At 36.6% G+C, this 22,216-nt stretch overlaps 2 protein-coding genes across 3 annotated transcripts in view; one reads left to right on the top strand and one right to left on the bottom strand.

Moving 5' to 3' along the window:
- Positions 1-1,674: 1,674 nt before the first annotated feature.
- LOC131988050 (MAPK/MAK/MRK overlapping kinase-like) lies at positions 1,675-14,607 on the bottom strand. Of its 2 annotated transcripts, none has more exons than XM_059353051.1 (12): positions 14,346-14,607; positions 11,138-11,252; positions 9,586-9,675; positions 9,427-9,497; positions 8,321-8,399; positions 8,188-8,236; positions 7,915-8,093; positions 6,332-6,433; positions 5,454-5,627; positions 4,316-4,475; positions 2,658-2,855; positions 1,675-2,467 (listed from the first exon to the last, which is right to left on the bottom strand). In XM_059353051.1, exons 1-12 carry the CDS (start codon positions 14,521-14,523, stop codon positions 2,390-2,392), a joined length of 1,473 nt encoding a protein of 490 aa, XP_059209034.1. In that variant the 5' UTR covers positions 14,524-14,607; the 3' UTR covers positions 1,675-2,389. The 2 variants fall into 2 exon arrangements, with proteins under 2 accessions (XP_059209034.1, XP_059209035.1); XM_059353052.1 differs by lacking the exon at positions 14,346-14,607 and adding an exon at positions 13,915-14,047.
- Positions 14,488-22,216, top strand: part of LOC131988052 (ribosome quality control complex subunit NEMF-like) — a 19,540-nt gene continuing 11,811 nt past the window's right edge. The window contains exons 1-13 of the mRNA XM_059353054.1: positions 14,488-14,918; positions 15,030-15,098; positions 15,714-15,816; positions 16,386-16,511; positions 16,603-16,751; positions 17,722-17,789; positions 17,886-17,975; positions 18,567-18,640; positions 18,743-18,813; positions 19,754-19,829; positions 19,981-20,121; positions 20,606-20,814; positions 21,732-21,905. Coding sequence (XP_059209037.1) covers positions 14,860-14,918; positions 15,030-15,098; positions 15,714-15,816; positions 16,386-16,511; positions 16,603-16,751; positions 17,722-17,789; positions 17,886-17,975; positions 18,567-18,640; positions 18,743-18,813; positions 19,754-19,829; positions 19,981-20,121; positions 20,606-20,814; positions 21,732-21,905 — 1,409 coding nt within the window. The 5' untranslated portion in view covers positions 14,488-14,859. The remainder of the gene's footprint in view (positions 14,919-15,029; positions 15,099-15,713; positions 15,817-16,385; positions 16,512-16,602; positions 16,752-17,721; positions 17,790-17,885; positions 17,976-18,566; positions 18,641-18,742; positions 18,814-19,753; positions 19,830-19,980; positions 20,122-20,605; positions 20,815-21,731; positions 21,906-22,216) is intronic.

The raw sequence follows: 22,216 nt of genomic DNA, 5'->3' as shown, positions 1-22,216 counted from the left end.
TCAAAAAAGTGCCAAAGCGACACGAAAGGAGCTGTCAAGAGGAAGTCTTTGAAGCTCTGGAAGAATCTCAGAAGACTTGATACGAGTCACAAAAAATACTGAGGAGAAAACAAACTTTTTATCCTTTGATTTACTCAAAAGCTACATGAAAGATTTCAAACTTCAACCAAGGAGTTTCTCCCCATTTGACACTACTAAAGTATTCACATACTTTATTTTTATGGTGCCACAAAGAGTTCAGGGACGGTCGACGCCAGACAGAAAGTTGGTGAAACAAACATGTTTTTGAAGTGAATAACATTTTACTTTTATTTTTTAGTATTCATTTAAAAAAAAAAATCAGGAGTCATCAGTTTGTTCTCAGGGGCTTATACAGACATGTAGATTTAACAATTTGTAATGCAGGTTAATATACAAATCACACTTTTTTTTCAACACTCTGATTATGCAAAACAATAATCAACTTAATAAAGTGCAGCATGTGTCACAGTCCATTTTTTATGAGCTCACAGCTCTCAGTAAAAATGGTACTTTTTTTAAAGCCACAATGCTTCAATTGAAGGTGGTGGCTGAGCTACATTCTAAACAAATCATAAAAAAATAGGACTTCTTAAGGCCTTTTTAAATACAGATGTTCACATACGTAATTGATCTAGAAGGAAAGTAATTTCTTATTAATTGTTCTGTCAGTGTTTTGTTGCAGACAGGAGGCTATTTATTTACCTTAGAGTTGGAATGTGCCTTTAAAATGCGCATCTAAACACAATAATGTTGCTTAGATTAACTGTGAGGCACCTGATGTGAATGTTTTTGCTGTTTAGCTTTTGCGCAGGAAGACTATTGCCCTACAGATAGCATTAGCATTCACAGCTGTTTAAAAAAAGAGACTATCACAACTATATAGTGCCTATAAAAAGTATTCTCCACCGCCCTTGGTTTTGCATGTTTATTGCCCAACAACTTTGAATCACAGCTGCTTAATTAGACTGTTTAGTATTTGGTCAAAGTCCTGCTGTTAATTCCAGATTGAAGCACAGAAGCTAAGTAATGTACTGTTATGGACAGAGACAATAGCCGTTTTATTTATCTATGCTGTCTTTAAAGCCACCAAAGTCTTGACAAAACCAATAATTTTACCCTGCAGAACACAGGAATTGATGCTCTTCCACTGCCTTAATCAGTTATTTTGTGTTATTGTGTGACTTTGGTGAAAAAGAACTAACCCTTTAAATAATTAACTCATAAAGTTATTTTATTAGTTAATTATTTCTATTTATGTAACTTTATACTTCTACTCCACTGCATTTTAGAGGTGAATATTGTACTTTTTACTCCACTACATTTAGTTGACAGCTTTAGTTACTTTTCAGGTCAATATTAATAACATAAAACATGAACAATTTAAAATGATTTGATATATTTTTTAAGTTAAACCTCACAACAATATATTAAGTAGTTAAAATGAGAAAATAAAAAACACTGCTTATATAAATGCATCAATAATATTCCAATAATATTTTTAGAATATATAAAACAATCTGAGTGGGTCCATTTTGCATAACGAGTACTTTTACTTTTGATACTTTAAGTACATTTTGATGCTGATACTTTTGTACTTTTACTTCAGTAAGTTTTGAATGCAGAACTTTTACTTTAGTGGAGTAATTTCACAGTGTGGTAGTACTTTTACTTAAGTAAGAGATCTGAATACTTTTTACACCACTGCCCGTGTCACACAATAACACATATTCTACAAGATAAAAGTGTTGTTTTTTCAAGTATTTTTCTGTTGATCAGTGTTAAAAAAAACAGCTTATTTAATCATTTTGTGTTTCAAAGTTGTAAAGTACAAGAAGACAAATCCGAGGGGTGTGACTACTTTTTGAATGCGCTCTTGTTACTTTCCAGGAAGTTGACTTATGTTCCTCATCACAGATGTTCTACTGTTACATTCACTGGTGGTGAATGTCTGTTCACTTGTCACACATCTTATTGCTTAGCTTGTTTAACAGGCTCAGATTGAAGTATATTTCTAAGCAGTTGTAAACATGTAACACCTGACTAGGTCAAGTTAAAACTGAGATCATAACTAAACTACACACTCTCAATCCAACATAATATGACTGACTCTAATATTGTTTGTGTAGATATCACATTGAATTTCATCATTACAGTGAGGGTTGGAAACAGTCATAACCATCGCTCACCACTGGTAAAATGACAGGCTTGGCGGTCTTGGTTGCATTTTTGTCAAACATGTTTGTGTTGCTTTACAGATTTCAACATCAGGCCTGTCCAAACATTGTCCTGCCGACAATGTGACTGACAGTACAGGTCTGTCCTGTTTTTAGAGGCCGTTTTTAATGGAACGTTGAAGTGACTTTGGCTGTCAGTAGCCTCCGTGTTTCCTATCCAGAGGTGGGATATAGTGGGTCTTGAAAGCGTTGCGGTGTGACTCATCCCGGGGCTGTGAAGAGAGGAAACGCAGCCTGAATGCCAAATTAAAAAGCTCTTAATGAAAGCACCACCGAAGCCTTTGCTTTACTAAAACATCTGATATGCAAAACAACCCTGTCAGCTGTGTTTCACTTCACTTCCCTCAATGACTGAATGAGTCACAACATGTAAAAAAAGCCTGATTTCTGTGCAGCGTTTACCTTGGCCAACCGTGACTGGCACTTTTTCGACGTGATGGTTGGCAGTGTGCCTCGGTGGGTGACGGTGAATGCCGGCATGCTGGAGGCTGGGAAGGAGATCTGCGGTCCTGGTACGACCATGTTGAGTTTGGGCAGCTCTACGGGGTAGTGGGGGGCGTTACGGCGGATGAGGGGCTCTGCTACATGCTTCATGTTGTGCTGGAGAGGGAGGAAGGTGGAAAAATATTATCATATTCTTGATATTTTGTAGCTTTATTGATAGGAGAGATATTGAGAGTGAAGGGGAAGACATGCGGGAAAGGGCTCCGAGCTGGATTCGAACCCGGGCCGCCCGCTTACAAAGACTGGGCCTCTGTGGTATGCGATCTACCAGGTGTGCCACCGGGAACGCCCCATATTCTTGATATTTTAACCCATAAGAACCCATGGTGACACTCGTGTAACAAACACTTTAAATCTTCTAGAATCTCCCATATTCAGCTTTATGCTTCACATTAACTTGTTCTGACCATATTTTCCTGCACAAATTAATGTCACAATTTTGATATATGTTGTGGAGATGCAAACAAAAAGGCAAATGGTTATTTGTTTTTATTTATTATTGATCTATTTTTATTTTGTCACTTAAAAACAAATCTGACAAGTAATTTGTTAAACAGCACTATTAATGTCACAATTTTGATAAATGTTGTGGAGATGCAAAGAAAAAGGCAAATTTGTGTTTCTCTAAGCAGAAAATGTGTCTAGTTTTTTTTTTTTTATTTTAAAATAAGAAATATCACATATTTTTTTAAACATCATAAATGTGTTCTATGTGGCCCACTGGGTCTGTGATAAATCCCCCATAATTTTCCTTTGAGGATAAATAGGTCTGGGTTCTTATGGGTTAAAGCAGGGATTCCCAAAGTGTGGTGTGCGGACCCCCAGGGGTGCACAGGTTGCCGCTAGGGGGTACACGAGATGAATGGCGGTCTGATAATTAGAGTTACAGTAATGAAGAGAGGATGAATTACTTTTTCCATGTCAGAGGGTAACAACATGGGTTTAAATTTTGGAGACATAGATGGAAAAAACAGAACTGGACAACTTTTCTGATGTTTGGGTCAAAAGTAAGGCTTGAGTCGAATGTGACTCCCAGATTTCTGGCGGAGGACTTTATGTTGGCGGGACTGAACAGTATGATTAATGACTAATTAATGAATGATTAATTAAATCCTGTCTCAGAGACACATGAGCAAACAACCCAACTGCAGGAGTTATAATGTGTATTAATGATAGTATCTGACTGGCTCTGTTCCCAAACCACTTTTTTTTTTGTTTCTTTGAAGTTTCTCTCACTGTTCTGTCATGTCTGATTCCTGTTTGTTAATTACAATAAGTCGAGACTTCACCTGTAACCACCTCGGGCCCTTTGATCATGTGAGACTGAGTTTCTGTATAAAAGTGTAAGAGTTTCTTGACGCTGAAGGACTTCTCTCCGTGCTGCATTTGATTGATCACATCGGCATGCTGCATTTTTCTTCAGAGACTTAGAAACACTCTGAATATTTTGGGAAGAAACTGCACCTACAGTATCACATGGTAGCAGTTGTAGTCATATTTCATTTGATTAATGGGCTTCAGACGTTTCACCTCAGTTGACTTGGACAACAACTTACGCTTATTAAAGGGGTTTGCCGTGTGTGTCTTCCCCTCAGCTGTTTGCCAAGTCGGGTTGGGCGCCAGATGTGATCTAAGGAGTTGTGCATCCCACTGCTCTCTATTCCAGCCAAACTGCCAGAAACTCTGTGTAGAGTTTCAGCTTTCTTCTCTGCCAGCCTGGGAGGAAAACAACATTCATATTACAAATAGCAGGATACACATACTTAAAATTAAGGTACAGGTACATCTCAAAAAATTAGAATATCATGAAAATGTTCAATATTTTTTGTCAACCATTTGAGAAAGTGAAACTTGTATATTATATAGATTCATTACACAGAGTGAAATATTTCAAGCCTGTTTTTCTTGTAATTTTGATGATTCTGGCTTACAGATAATGAAAACACAAAAGTCAGTGTCTTAGAAAATTTGAATATTGATCAGAAGTGTAATGTGCTGGTCCTGGGTCAGTGGTGGTTTGGGGCCATGTCCTCTGCTGCTGTTGCTCCACTGTGTTTTCTGAAGTCCACAGTCAACATAGCAGCCATCTCGCAGGACATTTTAGAGTCTTCATGCTTCCACAAGCTCTTTGGAGATGCTGCTTTCATTTTCTAGCAGGACTTGGCACCTGCCCACACTGGTAAAGGTACCAAAAGCTGCTTCAGTGACCATGGTGTTACTGGGCTGACCTGAACCCCATAGGAGTCTATGAGCTGTTGTCAAGAGGAAGGTGAGAGACATCAGATGAGCTGAAGGCTGCTATAAAAGCAACATGGTGCTGTAGGCTGATCTCCTCCATGCCACCAAGTATTAATGCAGTAATTCATGATTCAAAAGGAGCCCAAACAAGTATTGATGTATAGAAATGAACATTTGCGTTTAACATATCCTTTTTTTTATTGATCTTATGTAATATTCTAATTTTCTGAGACACTGAGTTTTGTGTTTTCATTATCTTTAAGCCAGAATCATCAAAATTACAAAAAAAAACAGGCTTGAAATATTTCACTCTGTGTGTAATGAATCTTTATAATATACGACTTTCACTTTTTGAAATGATTGACAAAAAATATTGAACTTTTTCACGATATTCAAATTTTTGGAGATGCATCTGTATTTTGTGTCCACAGTTTGATTCTTATTTGCACGGTTTACCTGAATTCCCTAAAGTAGGTGTGCCGCAGGGCTGTTTCTGCAGCGATGCGTTCTCCGGGGTCGTAGGCGAGCATCTGGTAGAGCAGGGACAGAGCTGGAGCCGGGCACTGAGGGACTAACCGGGAGATACCGCTGCCTTTTTTAGGCGGGAAGTGGAAATGCATCGCTCTAGACCTGTCAGACAATAACAAACCATGAGAAGTTTTCTGATGAGAACCTGTCCTTTAAATCGCACATTAATAAACTTGTTTCTAAACTGAAGTTGGGCTTCTTTTTTTTAAATAAATCATGTTTTTCATTGCAAGTAAGACTTTCTTACCCTTGTTGGACTATGGAGACCTGCTTTTTATGAATGCTCCTGATCAGTTTTTATAGAAACTGGATCCTGTATATCACTGTTCATTGTGTTTTATTACTGGTTGCAGCTATCAGTCTTTGTATGTCCGTAGACTCTCACTTGCTGACTTTTATTTATAAATCTATTCTTGGACTTCTGCCTACATATTTGTGTTTACACATGTGTAGACACCTCAGCCAACATGGCCTGAAGCAGGTCTGAGAGTCAGAACTGAACTGTGCTAAAAGGCTTTTACATGTTTTTTGCCCCGTCTATCTGGAACAATGTGCAGGACTAGAAACTGACACATCTTGTTACTCTGGGGGAGTTCAAGTTAATTTTAAAAGACAGAGAAATAAGCTCTTGTGGATCTTGTGATTGTGTGTAATCCTGTCATCCAACTTTGTTTTTCTTGTAGTGTGACTGTATTTTATTTGTATCTCTTATGTGTTTAGTGTTACCATTTTGCTTTTGATATTGAAAAAAAATGTCAACAAAGACAGACACTCTATAGACAACATATCTGAGGAGGAAGACCTACTGCTTGAACTTCCTGAGGATACTTTCATCTGGAGTCCCCAGCACATCGTGGATCTTGGCCACCTGGTCCAACTCGTTGGTTCCAGGGAAGAGAGGATTCAAACTGAAACACACAGGTATTTCACTAACAAAACAAACCTTTTTACATATAATTTGTTTGATATTTGTTTATGGGTGTGGTGGCAGGCAGGAATAACTAGAACACAGGGAAACTGAATGCAGACATCAGAAACATTGTAATAAAGTATAAATCTGAGAACTAACATGTTTAACCCTCTGTGGTATGGTGCTGTTCTCAGGCAACATAACCAATTCTGGCCTTTAACATTTCTACAATGCATGTTATTGAGTGATGCAATACTTTAAAAAGAGGGAAGAGTATAGGGAACCACTTGCAAAGCTTTAATTTATCACAAGACTTCCAGGAGGCCATATTGAAACCCTATTTTGCAGACTTTTCCAAAGTAAACCGTTTGGCCATTTTGCGCCACAAAAAATCACATCAAATTCAAATCTCTAATGCTAGCCTACAAAGTTGTCTCCGGTACTGCACCCAGCTACTTGAACGCCCTGATTCAGACATATGCTACCTCATGACCGCTGCACTCTTCCAATGAACGGTGCCTGGCTCTGCCCCCTGTTCACCCAAGGCAATCCAAACTCTTTGCATTTCTTGTTCCCCGCTGGAACGAACTACCAGTTCTTACCAGAGCAGGGGCGTCCCTCTTTACCTTTAAAAACCTCCTGAGGACCTTCAGTTCTTCAGAGAGGACCTTCTGTCCTAGCACCACACCACAACTCTACTCCTTAACGAATTGTCACTAGCACTTATTGATGCACTAATGGCTCTTATTGCACTATACCTTGATTGTTCCCCTTTTTTCCTGTAAGTTGCTTTGGATAAAAGCTGAATGACTAAATATAATTGTAATGTAAAATGTAATTTTGTGGCACTTTTCCATCTGGAAAAAGATACTAATAAGTGAGTAAACCTTCATTTTCAATAGTTTCATGCAATTTATTTTCTAATTAGATAATGGAAACTTGTTAAAATGCAACTGTTGCCTTGAGGCAACAAGGAAAAATTAACCATTATGGAATCAGCACGGCAGAATGAGATATTGGTAGTGTGTGTTTAGGTATATATATCATGTTCAAAAGCATTGCATTCATCATAATTTTGTTTTGATCTTTACAATTTAACAAAGATATATTTGATGTTGGTTGCAGTAAAGTAAAGTTCAGGCTATTACTGTACTCTGTAGGCCATAGTCTACTATTATAGTGAACTTTGCATGTCTTATTTGCTTATAATTTCCACACATGGCAACAGGCAACACACCCCAAAAACTTCCAAAAAAAAGAAGAAAAATATATATATATATATATAATTTCTTCAGATTATGTTTATTTAGTCTAGTTTAAGAAAAAAAAAACACTCCAAATTTTTTTTCTTAACTGGCATCATAATGCGTACCATAGAGGAATAACCTTGATAACAGTGCTCTCATCCTTTTTTCATTAACTCATGAACTGTTGTCTTATTCACAGATAAAATACTGAGCCCTTCCCCTGCAGAGTTACCTCATGATCTCAAAGAAGACACAACCAGCGCTCCACATGTCCATCTTTAAGCCGTAGTAGCCGTCAGTAAGGAGACACTCGGGGGCTCTGTACCAGCGTGTGGAGATATACTCTGTATGTGGCGGCTTGGAGTAAACGCTCCGACACGAACCAAAGTCTGCAAGCTTCAGACTGTTTTGCTGCAATTTGTACAAAAATAATCATTAAAATGCATATGATACAAAAACAGATTACCAAACAGATTGCAAATAGGAAGTAAATGAAGCATCTCACTTTGATGAGAATGTTTTCTGGCTTCACATCTCTGTGAAAGATCCCACAGCTGCAAAAAAAAAAAGGAGGATTGAGGAAAAATCTCAATATAATGTTTTATTTTACCATTTCATGTAACCTGAAGCTTCTCTACCTGTGAATATGTTCAAGTGACTTGCAAAGCTGGTACATGTAGTTCTTTACTGTGTGGTCCGGCAGTGGCGTTTGTCTTCCTGTGAGGAATGAAGAACTGATATCAACCCATAATTCATACAAAGGTTACAAAAACACAAATTCATCAGTGGTGGAAAATGTTCTCAGACCATTTTTGAAGTAAAAGTACCAATTCCCCTATCTAAAAAAATCTAATACCCCATTACAAGTAAAAGTCATGCATTTAAAATGGTACTCAAGTAAAAGTGCAGAATTATTATCAACAAAATTTGCTAGTAAAAGTACTCCTTATTACGCATCAATGCATAAGAAGCATTTCACTGTCTCAACTAGACGCTGCTGTTTTTAACAAGTCACCATTTTTTAATCTTAAGCAATACATTGCATTTTATAAGCATTATGTTGTGTTTTATTTTATATAAAATCTGAAAAGTAACCAGCTGTCAGGTAAATGTAGTGGAGTAAATAGTTTAATATTTCTCTCTGAATTGTAGTGGAGTAGAAGTACAAAGTAGCATTAAATGGAAATACTCAAGCAAAGCGTTTACCACAAAGTCATACTTTGGTAAATGCACTTGGTTACTTTCCAACTCTGTATTTAATAAATCCTCATAATGATTTATTAAATACTTGATACATATAGTAGTAATTTGTCCAAAATTGACAAAAAAAACCCCATCATATTATAGTATGACCAAAAATGGAAGAAAAAGTTAATACTTTAGTATACCCAAAAATGCTCAAAAATGGCCCAATTATAGTCTGCGGATACATATAGTTGATTGAATTGACAAAACACATAATATTGTAATATGTACAAACATTGAAAAAAACCCACCATACTATAGTATATCGAATAATGTCAAAATAATGTCAAATTTAAGTATGAACAGAAATGCTAAAAATGGCCCAAGTATAAACTGTTGATACATAGAGTATAATTTGATCAAAAATAGCAAAAAACACCATATTATAGTATGTCCAAAACATCACAAAAATGCCATATTATAGTAATACTTTACTAAGAAAATGGCCCAATTATAGTCTGTGATAAATATGCAGATACTGTCATAACTGCAGACTGACCTTGTATGAACTCATAGATGTTCATCTCCATCAGCTCACAAATCAAAGACACAGTTCCGGTTTCTTTGTCACTGAAACATTGTATTAGATTAATAAGACATGCCACATTAAATTATCTGGAGGCAATGCAATAACTTCATAACAGACTTGGTTACTCACAAAATGAGTTCATGTAGCTGGATGATATTTGCATGTGGGCTCAGTCTCTTCATTGCCTGGACCTCCCTCAGGTTATTGGCCTGCTCCAGACTTGATGACAGAGAACATGTGACATTTGCACATTTTTCCCCCACAATATTTTTTATTTTATTTTCAGTTTTTAACACTTTGACATACAGCTTTTACATTCATGTATCTTCATTCAACTTCCATATTTTTAAGATAGCTGCATTTACATAGAGAACACAAATATAGAAAAGCAATATGAATCTGACAAGATCAGAATCTGCATTGTCCACAAAGACTAGTTATCCACTTCTTCATCCGTTAAATCTAAGTCTTGAATCTAGTTGATGAAAGGGCTCCATATGTCCTCAAATACATGCTGTTTAGCCTTTAATCCTCTAGAGTCCATGAAAACACCTGCAGATTACCTCTTCATGACGTGAAGACATAAAAATGAAGCAACAGTGAGCCTTGCCATCAGCTTCCCTCTAAAGTTCTGAAAGATTTTTTTTGATGATATTCAGCCAAGTAAAACTGGAGATAATGTCAAATAAATTTAGTATAAAAATATAGAACTAGATATTATCCTCATTTTACCTGTTATATGCTATAAATGCAACCTGTATTCATATTTGCAATATTTAAAATTCGGTGTTTTTTAAACATAATTTTCAAGATCAGATTTCATGTTTCCTTAGTTTTCTGGGGGTTCAAAATTTTGATCAGGTAAGTCAAAGTTAAAAATGAATTATCGGGACATATAGGTGAGGTAACGCTGAAAAAAATTTTTTTTAACACATTTTTTAACAGACATAATAGCCAAAGATTTCAGAGGGTTAATATGTAAGTTATTCTCTGTAAAGGAAGGCTTGCTAACATCTGTCTTATCCATTGAGTAGTACTCGGTCTATAAATCTTTTTCCACAATAATGCAACACATTTCTTAGCATAAAGCAAGCTGAGGTCTATAAATGTCCGCTCATTCCTACTATAGTTATGTTTCTCTGGGTATAAGCCAAACAAAAAAGGTTAAGGGTCCAGTAAAATTTGTTTTGAAATAATCTTCTCGACTATAGCTCTTACCGCTTCCCAGAATATTTTTAATCTTTCTGCATTGCCAAATGCAGTGAAACAAAGCTCCTCTGGATTCCATACATTTTGTGCATACATCTGGTACATTTTTATTATTTCTATTTAACATTTGCACATTTAAATTGACACGTGTGCATATAATATTCTAACTGTATAGTCAAATATGCATATCTGCTGTATATGGACAATGTAACAATTTAGCAAGATAAAGGCCAGATGTAAAGGGCCAGACACAGTTAATGGTAAAAACCGATGTACAGACAACTCACATTTCAAGCAGAGACGTCTATTGTTACCTCATCACTACAAGGTCATAGGCACAGTTAGCTGAAATCTAATCGGATACTTAAAGCAAAATGGGTGTCAAGCTGCTCACTCAAGTTACAAGGGTAACTTGAAATATGTATCACTGATTGCCTGTGCATGGGACAAGATTTAGTTGCAGAATAAATACCTGTTAATAGTCTGCTTCATGGTTTTACAGGCATAGAACTTCCCATCTTTCAGGCTCTGAGTTTTCAACACCTCTGAGAATGTGCCCTCCCCGATCTTCTTGACTGTTTTGTAGCCTGCAAAATAGTACCAAAAAAAAAAGATGCATGAAAAAAGCAGTATAAGTGGTGTTTTGAAGTGGATTTTCCTTTTAAGGGAAGATATTGCAGTTAAACCAGGTAATGACTCATAACACTTCTGCAGTTCATTACATTCATTACACGTTTTCTGAAATGTTATGTTTAAATATGCAAATGAGGCAGTACTGCATCAAATATGTGCACCTATATTTCCAGAGCAGAAATCTAAACATTTTATAAATCCAATTTTGTCACATTAAAGTCGAACAGTTTAAAAAAGAGAAAAGAAACAGGAATTTCATCACTCCATACACCAGAAAACAGTGTTAGCAGCAATTTAAAAAAACATGCTATGTTTTTAACAATAAAATATGAGCCTATATAAATCCAGTCATGAATTATATATAAACAGATTCCTTTGTAAAAGGCTTCAGAAATAGATAGGAATTAAACTGTAAGTGCTACAGAAGTGGAGTCTGAGTGTATGAGAAAGAAATAACAAATTTGAGAATAAAAAATGTTTGCAAAATACTACAGGTGACCCTAAAGCCTGGCAGAATATATGATGCTTTAAAGTGGATTTTCCTTTTAAGGGAAGACATTACATAGGGTAAAAAACCCCACCATGAAACTTCCCTAGTGGATTACTTGCAGTAAGATAATAATATTGTTGTTACATGTTTGTTGAAATTTCATTTTTAAATATGCAAATTGTAGCATTATCTAACTCTAATTCTAACGTTTGGTGAATTTAAGCGACATAATTTAAGCGAAATAATTTAAAAAAGACACAAAATGACCCAAAAAAGACACAAAATGACCAAAAAAACCCACAAGATTAGAAAAAAAGACATAAAATGATTTAAAAAAAGACACAAAATGACCCAAAAAAGACACAAAATGACCAAAAAAACCCCACAAAATTAGAAAAAAAGACACAAAATGATTTAAAAAAGACACAAAATGACCAAAGAAAGACACAGAATTACCAAAAACAACCCACAAAATTATTAAAAAAGACACAAATACCAAAAAAAGAGACACAAAATTACCAAAATAAGTAATTAAAGGGACCTTCCACATTAAACTTTCATATCAAGGTGGGGGCCACAAAATATCGTCTTGAGGGCCGCAATTGGCCCGCGGGCCGCGAGTTTGAGACCCATGGTCTATAGTGTTCTGCCTCAACAAACTAACAGTAACAAATACTGTGCCCGTCAAATTATGGGAATGTTATTGACCAAATACATTCATGGAAATTATTTTATTTTATTTATTTATTAATTATTAGGCCATTGTTTTCTTCAATTTCTTGTTAATTTTAATTCCTGGTACAACTAAAGGTACATTTGTTTGGACAAATATAATGATAACAACAAAAATAGCTCATAAGAGTTTAATTTAAGAGCTGATATCTAGCCTTTTTCCATGGTTTTCTTGAGAGATGACATGAGCGTGTCATAAACATGACATGGGATGTGTCATGAACATTAATGATACTTTGAAGTAACATTAATGCTCATGATACTTGTCATGTCATGTTTCTGACAGGCTTGTCTGACTCTTATGTAGACACCTTCAAAATGAAGTGTTACCATATCTTGCTTAAGTCACAAAGGCATGTTCAAAAAATTGCCTAAGTCATTTATTTCTCTTAAGTTACATAATTTACACACAGTGTTATTACTATGCCAATAGCCATCCTTTGTTACATCCTTTTTTGAGTGAAAAATGCAAATTGTAGCATTATCTAACTCTAATTCTAACGTTTGGTGAATTTAAGCGACATCAACAGATGCAATAGGCCAAAGTATAGTAAAAAAAGAAACACCTTAATGTGTAGGCTGTTATGGTGTTTTCTAATGTTAGTCCGAAAGAAAACATTTTATGGGTGATGTTATGGATGTTATGGGTTATATTTGATATTTGGTCTATAGTGTTCTGCCTCAACAAACTAACAGTAACAAATACTGTGCCCGTCAAATTATGGGAATGTTATTGACCAAATACAGTCATGGAAAAAATTATTAGGCCATTGTTTTCTTCAATTTCTTGTTAATTCCTGGTACAACTAAAGGTACATTTGTTTGGACAAATATAATGATAACAACAAAAATTGCTCAGAAGAGTTTAATTTAAGAGCTGATATCTTGCCATTTTCCATGGTTTTCTTGAGAGATGACATGAGCGTGTCATAAACATGACATGGGATGTGTCATGAACATTAATAACACTTTGAAGTACCATTAATGCTCATGATACTTGTCATGTCATGTTTCTGACAGGCTTGTGTGACTCTTATGTAGACACCTTCAAAATAAAGTGTTACCATATCTTGCTTAAGTCACAAAGGCATGTTCAAAAAATTGCCTACGTCATTTATTTCTCTTAAGTTACATAATTTACACACAGTGTTATTACTATGCCAATAGCTAGCCTTTGTTACATCCATTTTTGAGTGAAATGATCAATAAATGTCATATGTTACACTTTTGGTGAAGTGTTTTGTGTTTCCTGCAAAACTTGAAAAAATGACTTAGGCGATTATTTTGACAGGGTGACGATAAGAAAAACACATTTAAAGAAAAAACAACAACGACCGCTCGTGAGACCTGCTGTCGTCACGCTGCTCAGCCGTTATACGTTACTCACAACTTACAATGCATTCCTTTGTGTCTTAGCCGCCGCATGAAGCTCGATTATCCATAACATGTATATTCGGACGGCACATTTCTCACTGCGAGGGTTGAAAATGTATGCTTTTTCGCGCACTGAGGCGTCAAAATGTCACTAAAAGTCGCACTCCGGGTGCTAGCCTAGCCTAGCCCCGCGAGCTCGCCCTGTTGGCTGACCGTCGCCTTGGTAACGGAGCACGCCTTCGCCCTCCACTCTGACCTGAGGAGGAAACTGGAAACTCCGGCTGAGTGTTTCACTCTCTCTGACCTTACCGCTGGGGAAAAAACGGCATTAAAAGCAACAATATGCACTGCCATTTATGAAAAAAAATGTCAGTGAAGCCTTTTATTCGCTGCAGGCCCAGATAAATGAACACGATGGAGGTTTTTTTCACAGCTAAATTCAGCTCCTTACCTTTTTTCCAGAGGTGGTTGGTGACGGCTGTCTTGTCATTATTAGGCTGCGGACTGTTGTTCTGCATGTCGGCAACATTGCCCCGGTTGCTCCAGTCCATGTTAGGAGGTGTTTTGCAGGCATTTCGAAGGCTTGCCCTGTTTTTCACGCCAACAAGCCAGTTTGAGTAGTGCATCATTAGTGCACTTTTAATGCTAAAAAGCCTACCATGAGCTTAATGAGATCCAAAACTGATCCACTGCATTCATGTCATAGCATAATAACGTTACCAGGCACCAGAGCATCCCGCACACAATCAATGCATTTTCTATTCACTCGCCTTTTCCCCAGTGTGTGGAAAAGGCGTGGACTTGCTCATTTTTGCTCCACGTCGGCTTCCGTCCAAACTTATCACTTGTGCGCATGTGCAGATGTTCAGTCCTCTGCATGTTTTCCTTGCTGATGTTGCACTAGAAATGTTAACTTCTCAGTGTTTTGCATGATTTTTCTGCGTGTAGTGAGCCTTTAGGTCACCATGAAAACCAGATTCACCACAACGGATATCAGGGCAGTTATTGCCGAGATCAACGCCAAGTATGTGATGTTTTTGTTTTTTGTGGCTATGCTAACTTAGCCATCGTTAATGTGGATGTATGCAACTAGTATTGATCAGTCATTCATTTACTTTGCTTCGTTCTTTCACAGCTACATTGGCATGAGAGTAAACAACGTGTATGACATCGACAACAAGACATATCTCATCCGTCTGCAGAAGTAAGGACCGCTAGAGAGAAACTTGACTTCAAAACTTTCTCTTGCCCTGTAGACTTTAACCAGACTTTAAATAACCTTTGCACCTTGCATTTGCACCATCAATGCACACTATTGTATTAAATATAGTACACGTTTCATAGGAGCAAACGTTATAACAGAAGCAAAAGACAACATTACCACAAAATAACACTTTTCAAGTACTCACAGCTCAAATGAAAAAAAGTGGATAGTATAGTAGTCAAAATGTCACATTGGATTGAAAAATGATGATAAAAAACACAAGTTAACTTGTATATTAATAAACACTTATTAATGATAGGGTTGAAACAGGAGTAGACTTGTCAAATTTATGAAATATATCAAATGTCAACAACCAATACCCTTCATTTTGTGAATACATTTCTCATTCAAAATTTAAAAATTCTGCAATTTCTACGATTCGCTGAAGATTCTGGAAGCTTTTAAGATTGATCACGACCTGAAATCATCAGATTGCCCACCCCTAGAAGTATAAATTGTCATGTAATGGAAGTGAAACTGTATTTAAGTACAGAACTTACCAAATAAACCGCCCTCAGTCAGTGTGTACGGCTCATTGTCATGTTTTTCTTTCAGGCCTGACAGCAAAGCAATCCTCCTGATTGAGTCTGGGACTCGGATTCACTCCACAGACTTCGAATGGCCAAAGAACATGATGCCTTCGGGCTTCGCAATGAAAGTAAGAATATCTTGTTAATTTACCAACTTTTAAAAATCATTGCTGTTTAACTTTACCTTAAGAATTCCATATTAACCATTGTTATATAACAGTTTTACATATTTTGTTCTATCCCTAAACAGACTTGATATTTATGTCAATACCGGTACAAGCTTCTCGTCATTGTGATTTTCTTGCATTTGTTTATTTCTGTATTAGTTGTGTTGAAAATATACATTTTTTTTGTGAAGTTATTTTTATTGTTTTCATAACAGAAAAATATATACAAATTATAAATAGTTGGTGGATCTCCACAGAACCGTACAGGTTTTTTTTTACATGAGACAAACAGAACATGGGTGTAAAATAAATGGCACAGCAACAGAAAGGCACTAATTCAGTTTTTAGACATTAAATCAATCAATATTTTCTGCAATCTGGAGGGAGAATAGTGTCGTCTATGTACTACCTTGAATTGTATCAAATTATGTCTTGCATTGATTGAGCTACCTTGGATATCCTTGATACAATTCTTCCATATCTCATCTGAAATTTATGAAAATGAATATTCAAAGCAACTTTTTCTATAGTGTCGGAAACACCTGAAGACGCGGCGGCTGACCCAGATAAAGCAGCTTGGGATCGACAGGATTGTTGACATCCAGTTTGGCTCAGATGAGGCTGCCTACCACCTGATTATTGAGCTGTATGACAGGGTGAGAAAACAAAGTCACATTCGAAATTCAGATCCCAAACCATGACATCAGTACAAGCCGATGTTTGTGTGTCTTTGTGAATCCTCTTCAGGGTAACGTCATTCTCGCGGACCACGAGTACACCATCCTGAACCTGCTGCGGTTTCGTACCGCCGAGGTAGAAGACGTTAAGATCGCTGTCAGAGAGCGGTATCCTGTGGAGAACGCCCGACCCCCTGAACCTCTCATCAGCTTAGAGCGGTAAGTGACTCTTTACTTAGGCCTGTTATGATAACACATTTTTTAACAACAATATATTTTCCCAGAAACTATAACGATAGCATAATAAGTACATCCTTTTCCACAACAATGAAATTTTAAATCTCGAGAATATTTAACATTGGAATATTAAAATATCCTAGATAAATACAACATAAATAAATAAACTATAACCAAAACAAATAAAATAGATTTTCAGGCTCTGTTAACAAAACATTGCAATGAGATAATTATTATGTATTATGTTATTTTATTATTAAAATAACATATAAACAGCTGGAATGGCTGCTTGGGATTTTTTTTTTTGTGCAATTCATACTGCCTGTCAAACATTTCCGGCTTTACTTTAAACCAGGGATGGGCAACTGGAGGCCCGGGGGCCGCATATGGCCCGCACCCTCACTTGAAGTGGCCCTCAGTACAACTACATGCATTTGAGCATGAAATCTTAAAAGTGCAGTGTAAAAATGCACAAAATTACTTCTTGTAATTAATGTTGGTCTGCTGTTCTTGCACTGAAAAAAAAAAGTTGTAAGTGGTTATTTTTTATTTGTTTCAAACCTTTTGTATTTCTATTTATACTGTTATACATACATTTCAGCATGAAATATGTTAAGTTACTGCACTGTAAACATATTTAAAATTGCAGTTTCATCATATCTGGTAGTGTCCATGAAAAATTGTGGCCCCCTCCAGCATTTAAGTTGCCCATCCCTGCTTTAAACGCAACACAAAAAAAGCACAAAAAGTCACACATGTAAACAACAATATATTGAGTCCAGAAAAAACTATTGTGTCCATTTTTATATATCGAACGATAAGTCGATATTGTAATTATCGTGACAGGCCTATCTTTACTTGTGTTTGTTGAGTTTTTGTAGACCATCAGAATTCCATAAACATAAATTATTCCTATAGCAGTGAAAACTCTCTTATTGTTTTTCTTATGTAGACTCACAGAAATCCTGAGCAAAGCACCAAATGGAGATCAAGTGAAAAGGGTCCTGAACCCTCATCTGCGTAAGTTGCCAGGCAACAGCTTTGATTAGTTGAACTGTAACAGATTTATTGATGTAAATTAACTATGTTCTGTGTCCTTTACTAACACATCTGCAGCCTACGGAGCCACTCTGATAGAACACAGTTTGATCGAGGCGGGACTGTCGGGCTCCGTCAAAGTTGACAGCCAAGTTGATGCTGCTGAAGGTAAAAGAGAGAAATATAGGGTTCTTTTCTTTTATTTCACTTACATTTTATTTTCATTGTGATAACAGCAAAAAATACAAACATACAGTCCAACAAGTATCGCAGCCTGACATCCAAAGTACTTAAGTGAGGAAATACAGAGCATATTATCTTACAATTATACATAAAACAACATAAGTTGCCTTTTTTTATTTATTTAAACCCCAAATAAAAGGTAAATTGAGGAGGCGAAACCACCAGCCATTTACTTTATTCCTTCTAGTGTGATGTCCAGTTTGCCCATCTGGTAATATATTAAAAAAATGTCAGTCTCAGAAGGAAAGTCAGTCTCTCCAACTCATGAATCTCCTGTTGGAAGGTCGGTTTGTAACCACTTACGGTTGATTGCTTTTTGTTATTGCTACTGTCAGTATTTAAAAAGATATCTGTCGTTTCCTGTTATTTTATTTTTGCAGGCCCCCAAATAGAAAGACAGGTTTGTTATAGTTAATGGCCGTAACAGATGAGTGGATAATGGTTCTAGTTTACGATTAGATTTTTTCTTCATAATTATGTTTTCTGTAAAATCTGTTGATCTGACTGTTTTTTCAGTTGCACCTAAAATCCTGGAAGCCCTGCAGATTGCAGAAACCTACATGGAAAAAACGGAAAACTTCAGTGGCAAAGTAAGGGATCTTTCAGAAGCAGTCTTTATTTTAATGGGAAGTTCCTCTCAGATACTGTAATAGATTTGTTATATTCACAAACTCTGCTTTGCTTAATTCAAGGGTTTCATCATTCAAAAGAGTGAGAAGAAACCAAGCTTAACTCCTGGAAAACCCAGCGAAGAACTGCTCACGTATGTCCCCTTCTGTTTTCTATTATTCATGCTTTTTTTCATCCTCTGTTTTTATTTAACATGGTTAATAGAATAGAATATTCTTTATTGTTATTGTACGATGTACAACAAATTGATGGGTGCTTGACTCAATCAGTGTATAAGACACTAAAAAAAGATAAAACAAGATAAAGGACACGTGGAATATAAATAGGAGAAAACTGTAATAAATAAGTGATAAGTATTGCACAGCAATGAGTGGCAGTAATGATAAATATGAGACATTGAACAGTGGGTGGGAGGGAGGTTGGACTGTGGAATCAGTGCATGTGTGTGTTTAGGGTTGTGATGGCTTTGGGAAATAAACTGTTCTTTTAGTCTGTTAGTTAAGTTATTAATATTTTTTTGGCGATATCCAATTTTTTACAACTCATTTAGCCAATTAACGATACCGATATTTTTTTCCCGTACAACTAATGCCCACAATCTGGACAAATTTGGCCAATTTCCCAATTGTAATAAGTCAACATAACCTGTGTTCACTGGGAACATGTGAAAAGTGCAACTGTACAGAAATTAAACCCAAATTGAATAAAACTACATGTACCTTACAGACTGCTGCTTAAATTCAAATTGAACTTAAAACAGGAGCCCAATATGTGACGACTCAATCTGCACTGTGCAAACAAAATCACAAAAAGGACAAAAAATCCCTAATCAGAACATAAATAAATAGGTGGGCTCAGACTACACTGCACAATTCTATGAGCTACAAACAAGGTGCAGCAGAGAGGTGATGTGCACCCCATTATTTAATCACTTTATTATATCGGCGGATATCAGCGTGTTGGCAGATGTCCGATAGTTCATTTTCAAGCCAATATCGGCCGATACCGATAACGTGCCAATAATATTGTGCATCCCGACTTATTAATACTAATTAATACTGGTTTATTTACAGATATGATGAATTCCACCCATTCCTCTTTGCCCAGCATGCAAAAAGCCCTTATTTGGAGTTTGATACTTTTGACAAGGTAAATATCTGCATGGCTGCATATTTGGTTTTATTTCTTGACGCCTTTTCTTGGATAAAATATTGATCCCTTCTCATTTTACAATGAAAATTCACACTTCTTGCTTTTTTTGGCTGAACTTTGACATGAATTATGTGATCCTCTTCCACAGGCAGTGGATGAGTTCTTTTCTAAGATGGAGAGTCAGAAGATTGACATGAAGGCCCTGCAGCAGGAGAAACAGGCCATGAAGAAGTTGGAAAACGTAAAGAGGGACCACGTGCAGAGACTGGAGGCCCTGCACCAAGCACAGGTCAGCATTACTGCCAACATTTAGATAGATAGATAGATAGATAGATAGATAGATAGATAGATAGACAGACAGACAGACAGACAGACAGACAGACAGACAGACAGACAGACAGACAGACAGACAGACAGACAGACAGACAGACAGACAGACAGACAGACAGACAGACAGACAGACAGACTTTATTCATCCCAAGCTGGGAAATTACAGTGTAGCAGCAGCATTACACCCAGAGACAATGACAACACAATTAAATAAAAAGAACAACCTAGGCATGCTTCAAGCAATAAAATATAAAAATACAATAAAAATACAATAAAATATAAAGTGTCTAAAGAAGGAGTAGAATAGAATAGAATTCCAGTGCAGAATAAATATGAATAAACAGTATAAAAATTATAAAGTAAAGTATAAAAATGTAGGTTTCTCACAGATACAAAGAAGAATGAACTGACTGAAATGTTGAATCTTGTCTCGTGTGTTGCAGGAGGTGGACAGGTTAAAGGGAGAGCTGGTGGAGATGAACCTGCCTGTGGTGGAGAGGGCGCTGCAGGTGGTGCGCAGTGCTCTGGCCAACCAGGTGGACTGGACTGAGATCGGCATTATCGTCAAAGAGGCACAAGCTGCTGGAGACCCTGTGGCCTGCGCCATCAAGGAGCTGAAGCTGCAGACCAACCATATCACCATGCTTTTACAGTAAGACATGTAAAGGCATACTATGCAGGATTAGCAGTTTCCTGTTTGTAAACACAACAACATTTAAAATTTTCACTGCTCAGTGAAAGTAAAAGCTTTATTTTTTGCAACTGTGGCTGCTATTTTTGTAGTTTTGTGCCCAAAAAGTGACACCTAGGAACGTTCTGAACACGGAGAAATACAGGCAGAGGGCGGGGTTTCTGCAGATACACACAGACTTCTAGTGGGTCATAAGTAATTATCAGGAGGGATTAGATTATATATAACGTTACTGGTCAATTAATTGATTAATCGCTGCATGCATACATGGGCAAAATAAAAGATATATATACAGTACTATGCAGAAGCCTGTTTTATAACGGACACTTTTATTTTGAAAGGTCGAAAAGAGATTTGATCCGGTCAATTGTAAAACTAACTCAGTGAGATTAAACTGTGAAGATAACGTCAAGGAGTTCAATGTTTTATGTTTTAGCCTCCGAAGAGATTCGTTTTCACAGTAATCTTCATATTTAATTGTGTTTATTGTTTAAATAAGTTTTGGATCAAATTAAACTCAGTAATTCATGCTAGCAAGGTTTGATACAGTAAGCTAGTTTTGCTCAAATTAATACTCTTGTATTTCTGTGTGTTTTATAATTGTTATTGCAACTTTCAGTTTGCAAACTGTAACTTTATTCAATTTTATTCTCAGCTCATTGGCTTATTGATGTACGGCCAATACTTATACGCAGTCAGAGATAAAGTAAAATAAAAAAATACACAGATCGATTAAAAATTCTACGTGATTGACCAAATTCTTAACGACAATTAATCGATCATCGATTAATAATTCCAGCCCTAGAGTCTATATATTGTTGTAGATTTGGGCTTTGCTTATCGTCACCCCGTGTCTCTTGTGTGTCTCTCCCCTCTAGGAATCCATACGTCACTGAGGAAGATCAGGAAGAGGACCAGAAAAAGGATGTAGTGGAGGAGAAAGGGAAGAAAAACAAAAACAAAGACAAAGGACAGAACAAGAAGGTGCAGAAGAACAAGCCTGTGTTAGTGGACGTGGATCTCGGCCTGTCAGCTTATGCTAATGCCAAAAAGTAAGTTTAAATGTAATCAGTTAGTCGAGAATTGAGCATTTTGTGGACCACCAAGGTCACCACCTGCTCAGCCTGCTGCCCTCTGGGAGGACGTACAGAAGCCTTAAATGCAGAACTAGCAGGATGAAAAACAGCTTCTTTCCCTGGGCTGTCACAACTCTCAGCACCCACACATAAATGAATAATAAATTCATTAAAAAGTGCAATAAAACGGACATGTGCAATGCAATTGATATGTGCAAAACATACAATCTACCTCATTTATAAATTATAGCATTTTCAGTAGTAATTTATTTATTTTTATACTTATT

Source organism: Centropristis striata, chromosome 16 (genome assembly GCF_030273125.1).
Source record: "Centropristis striata isolate RG_2023a ecotype Rhode Island chromosome 16, C.striata_1.0, whole genome shotgun sequence".
Classification (NCBI taxonomy): Eukaryota; Metazoa; Chordata; class Actinopteri; order Perciformes; family Serranidae; genus Centropristis; species Centropristis striata.
Note: the sequence above shows the minus strand (reverse complement) of the source record. Positions and strands in the feature narration are given on the sequence as shown.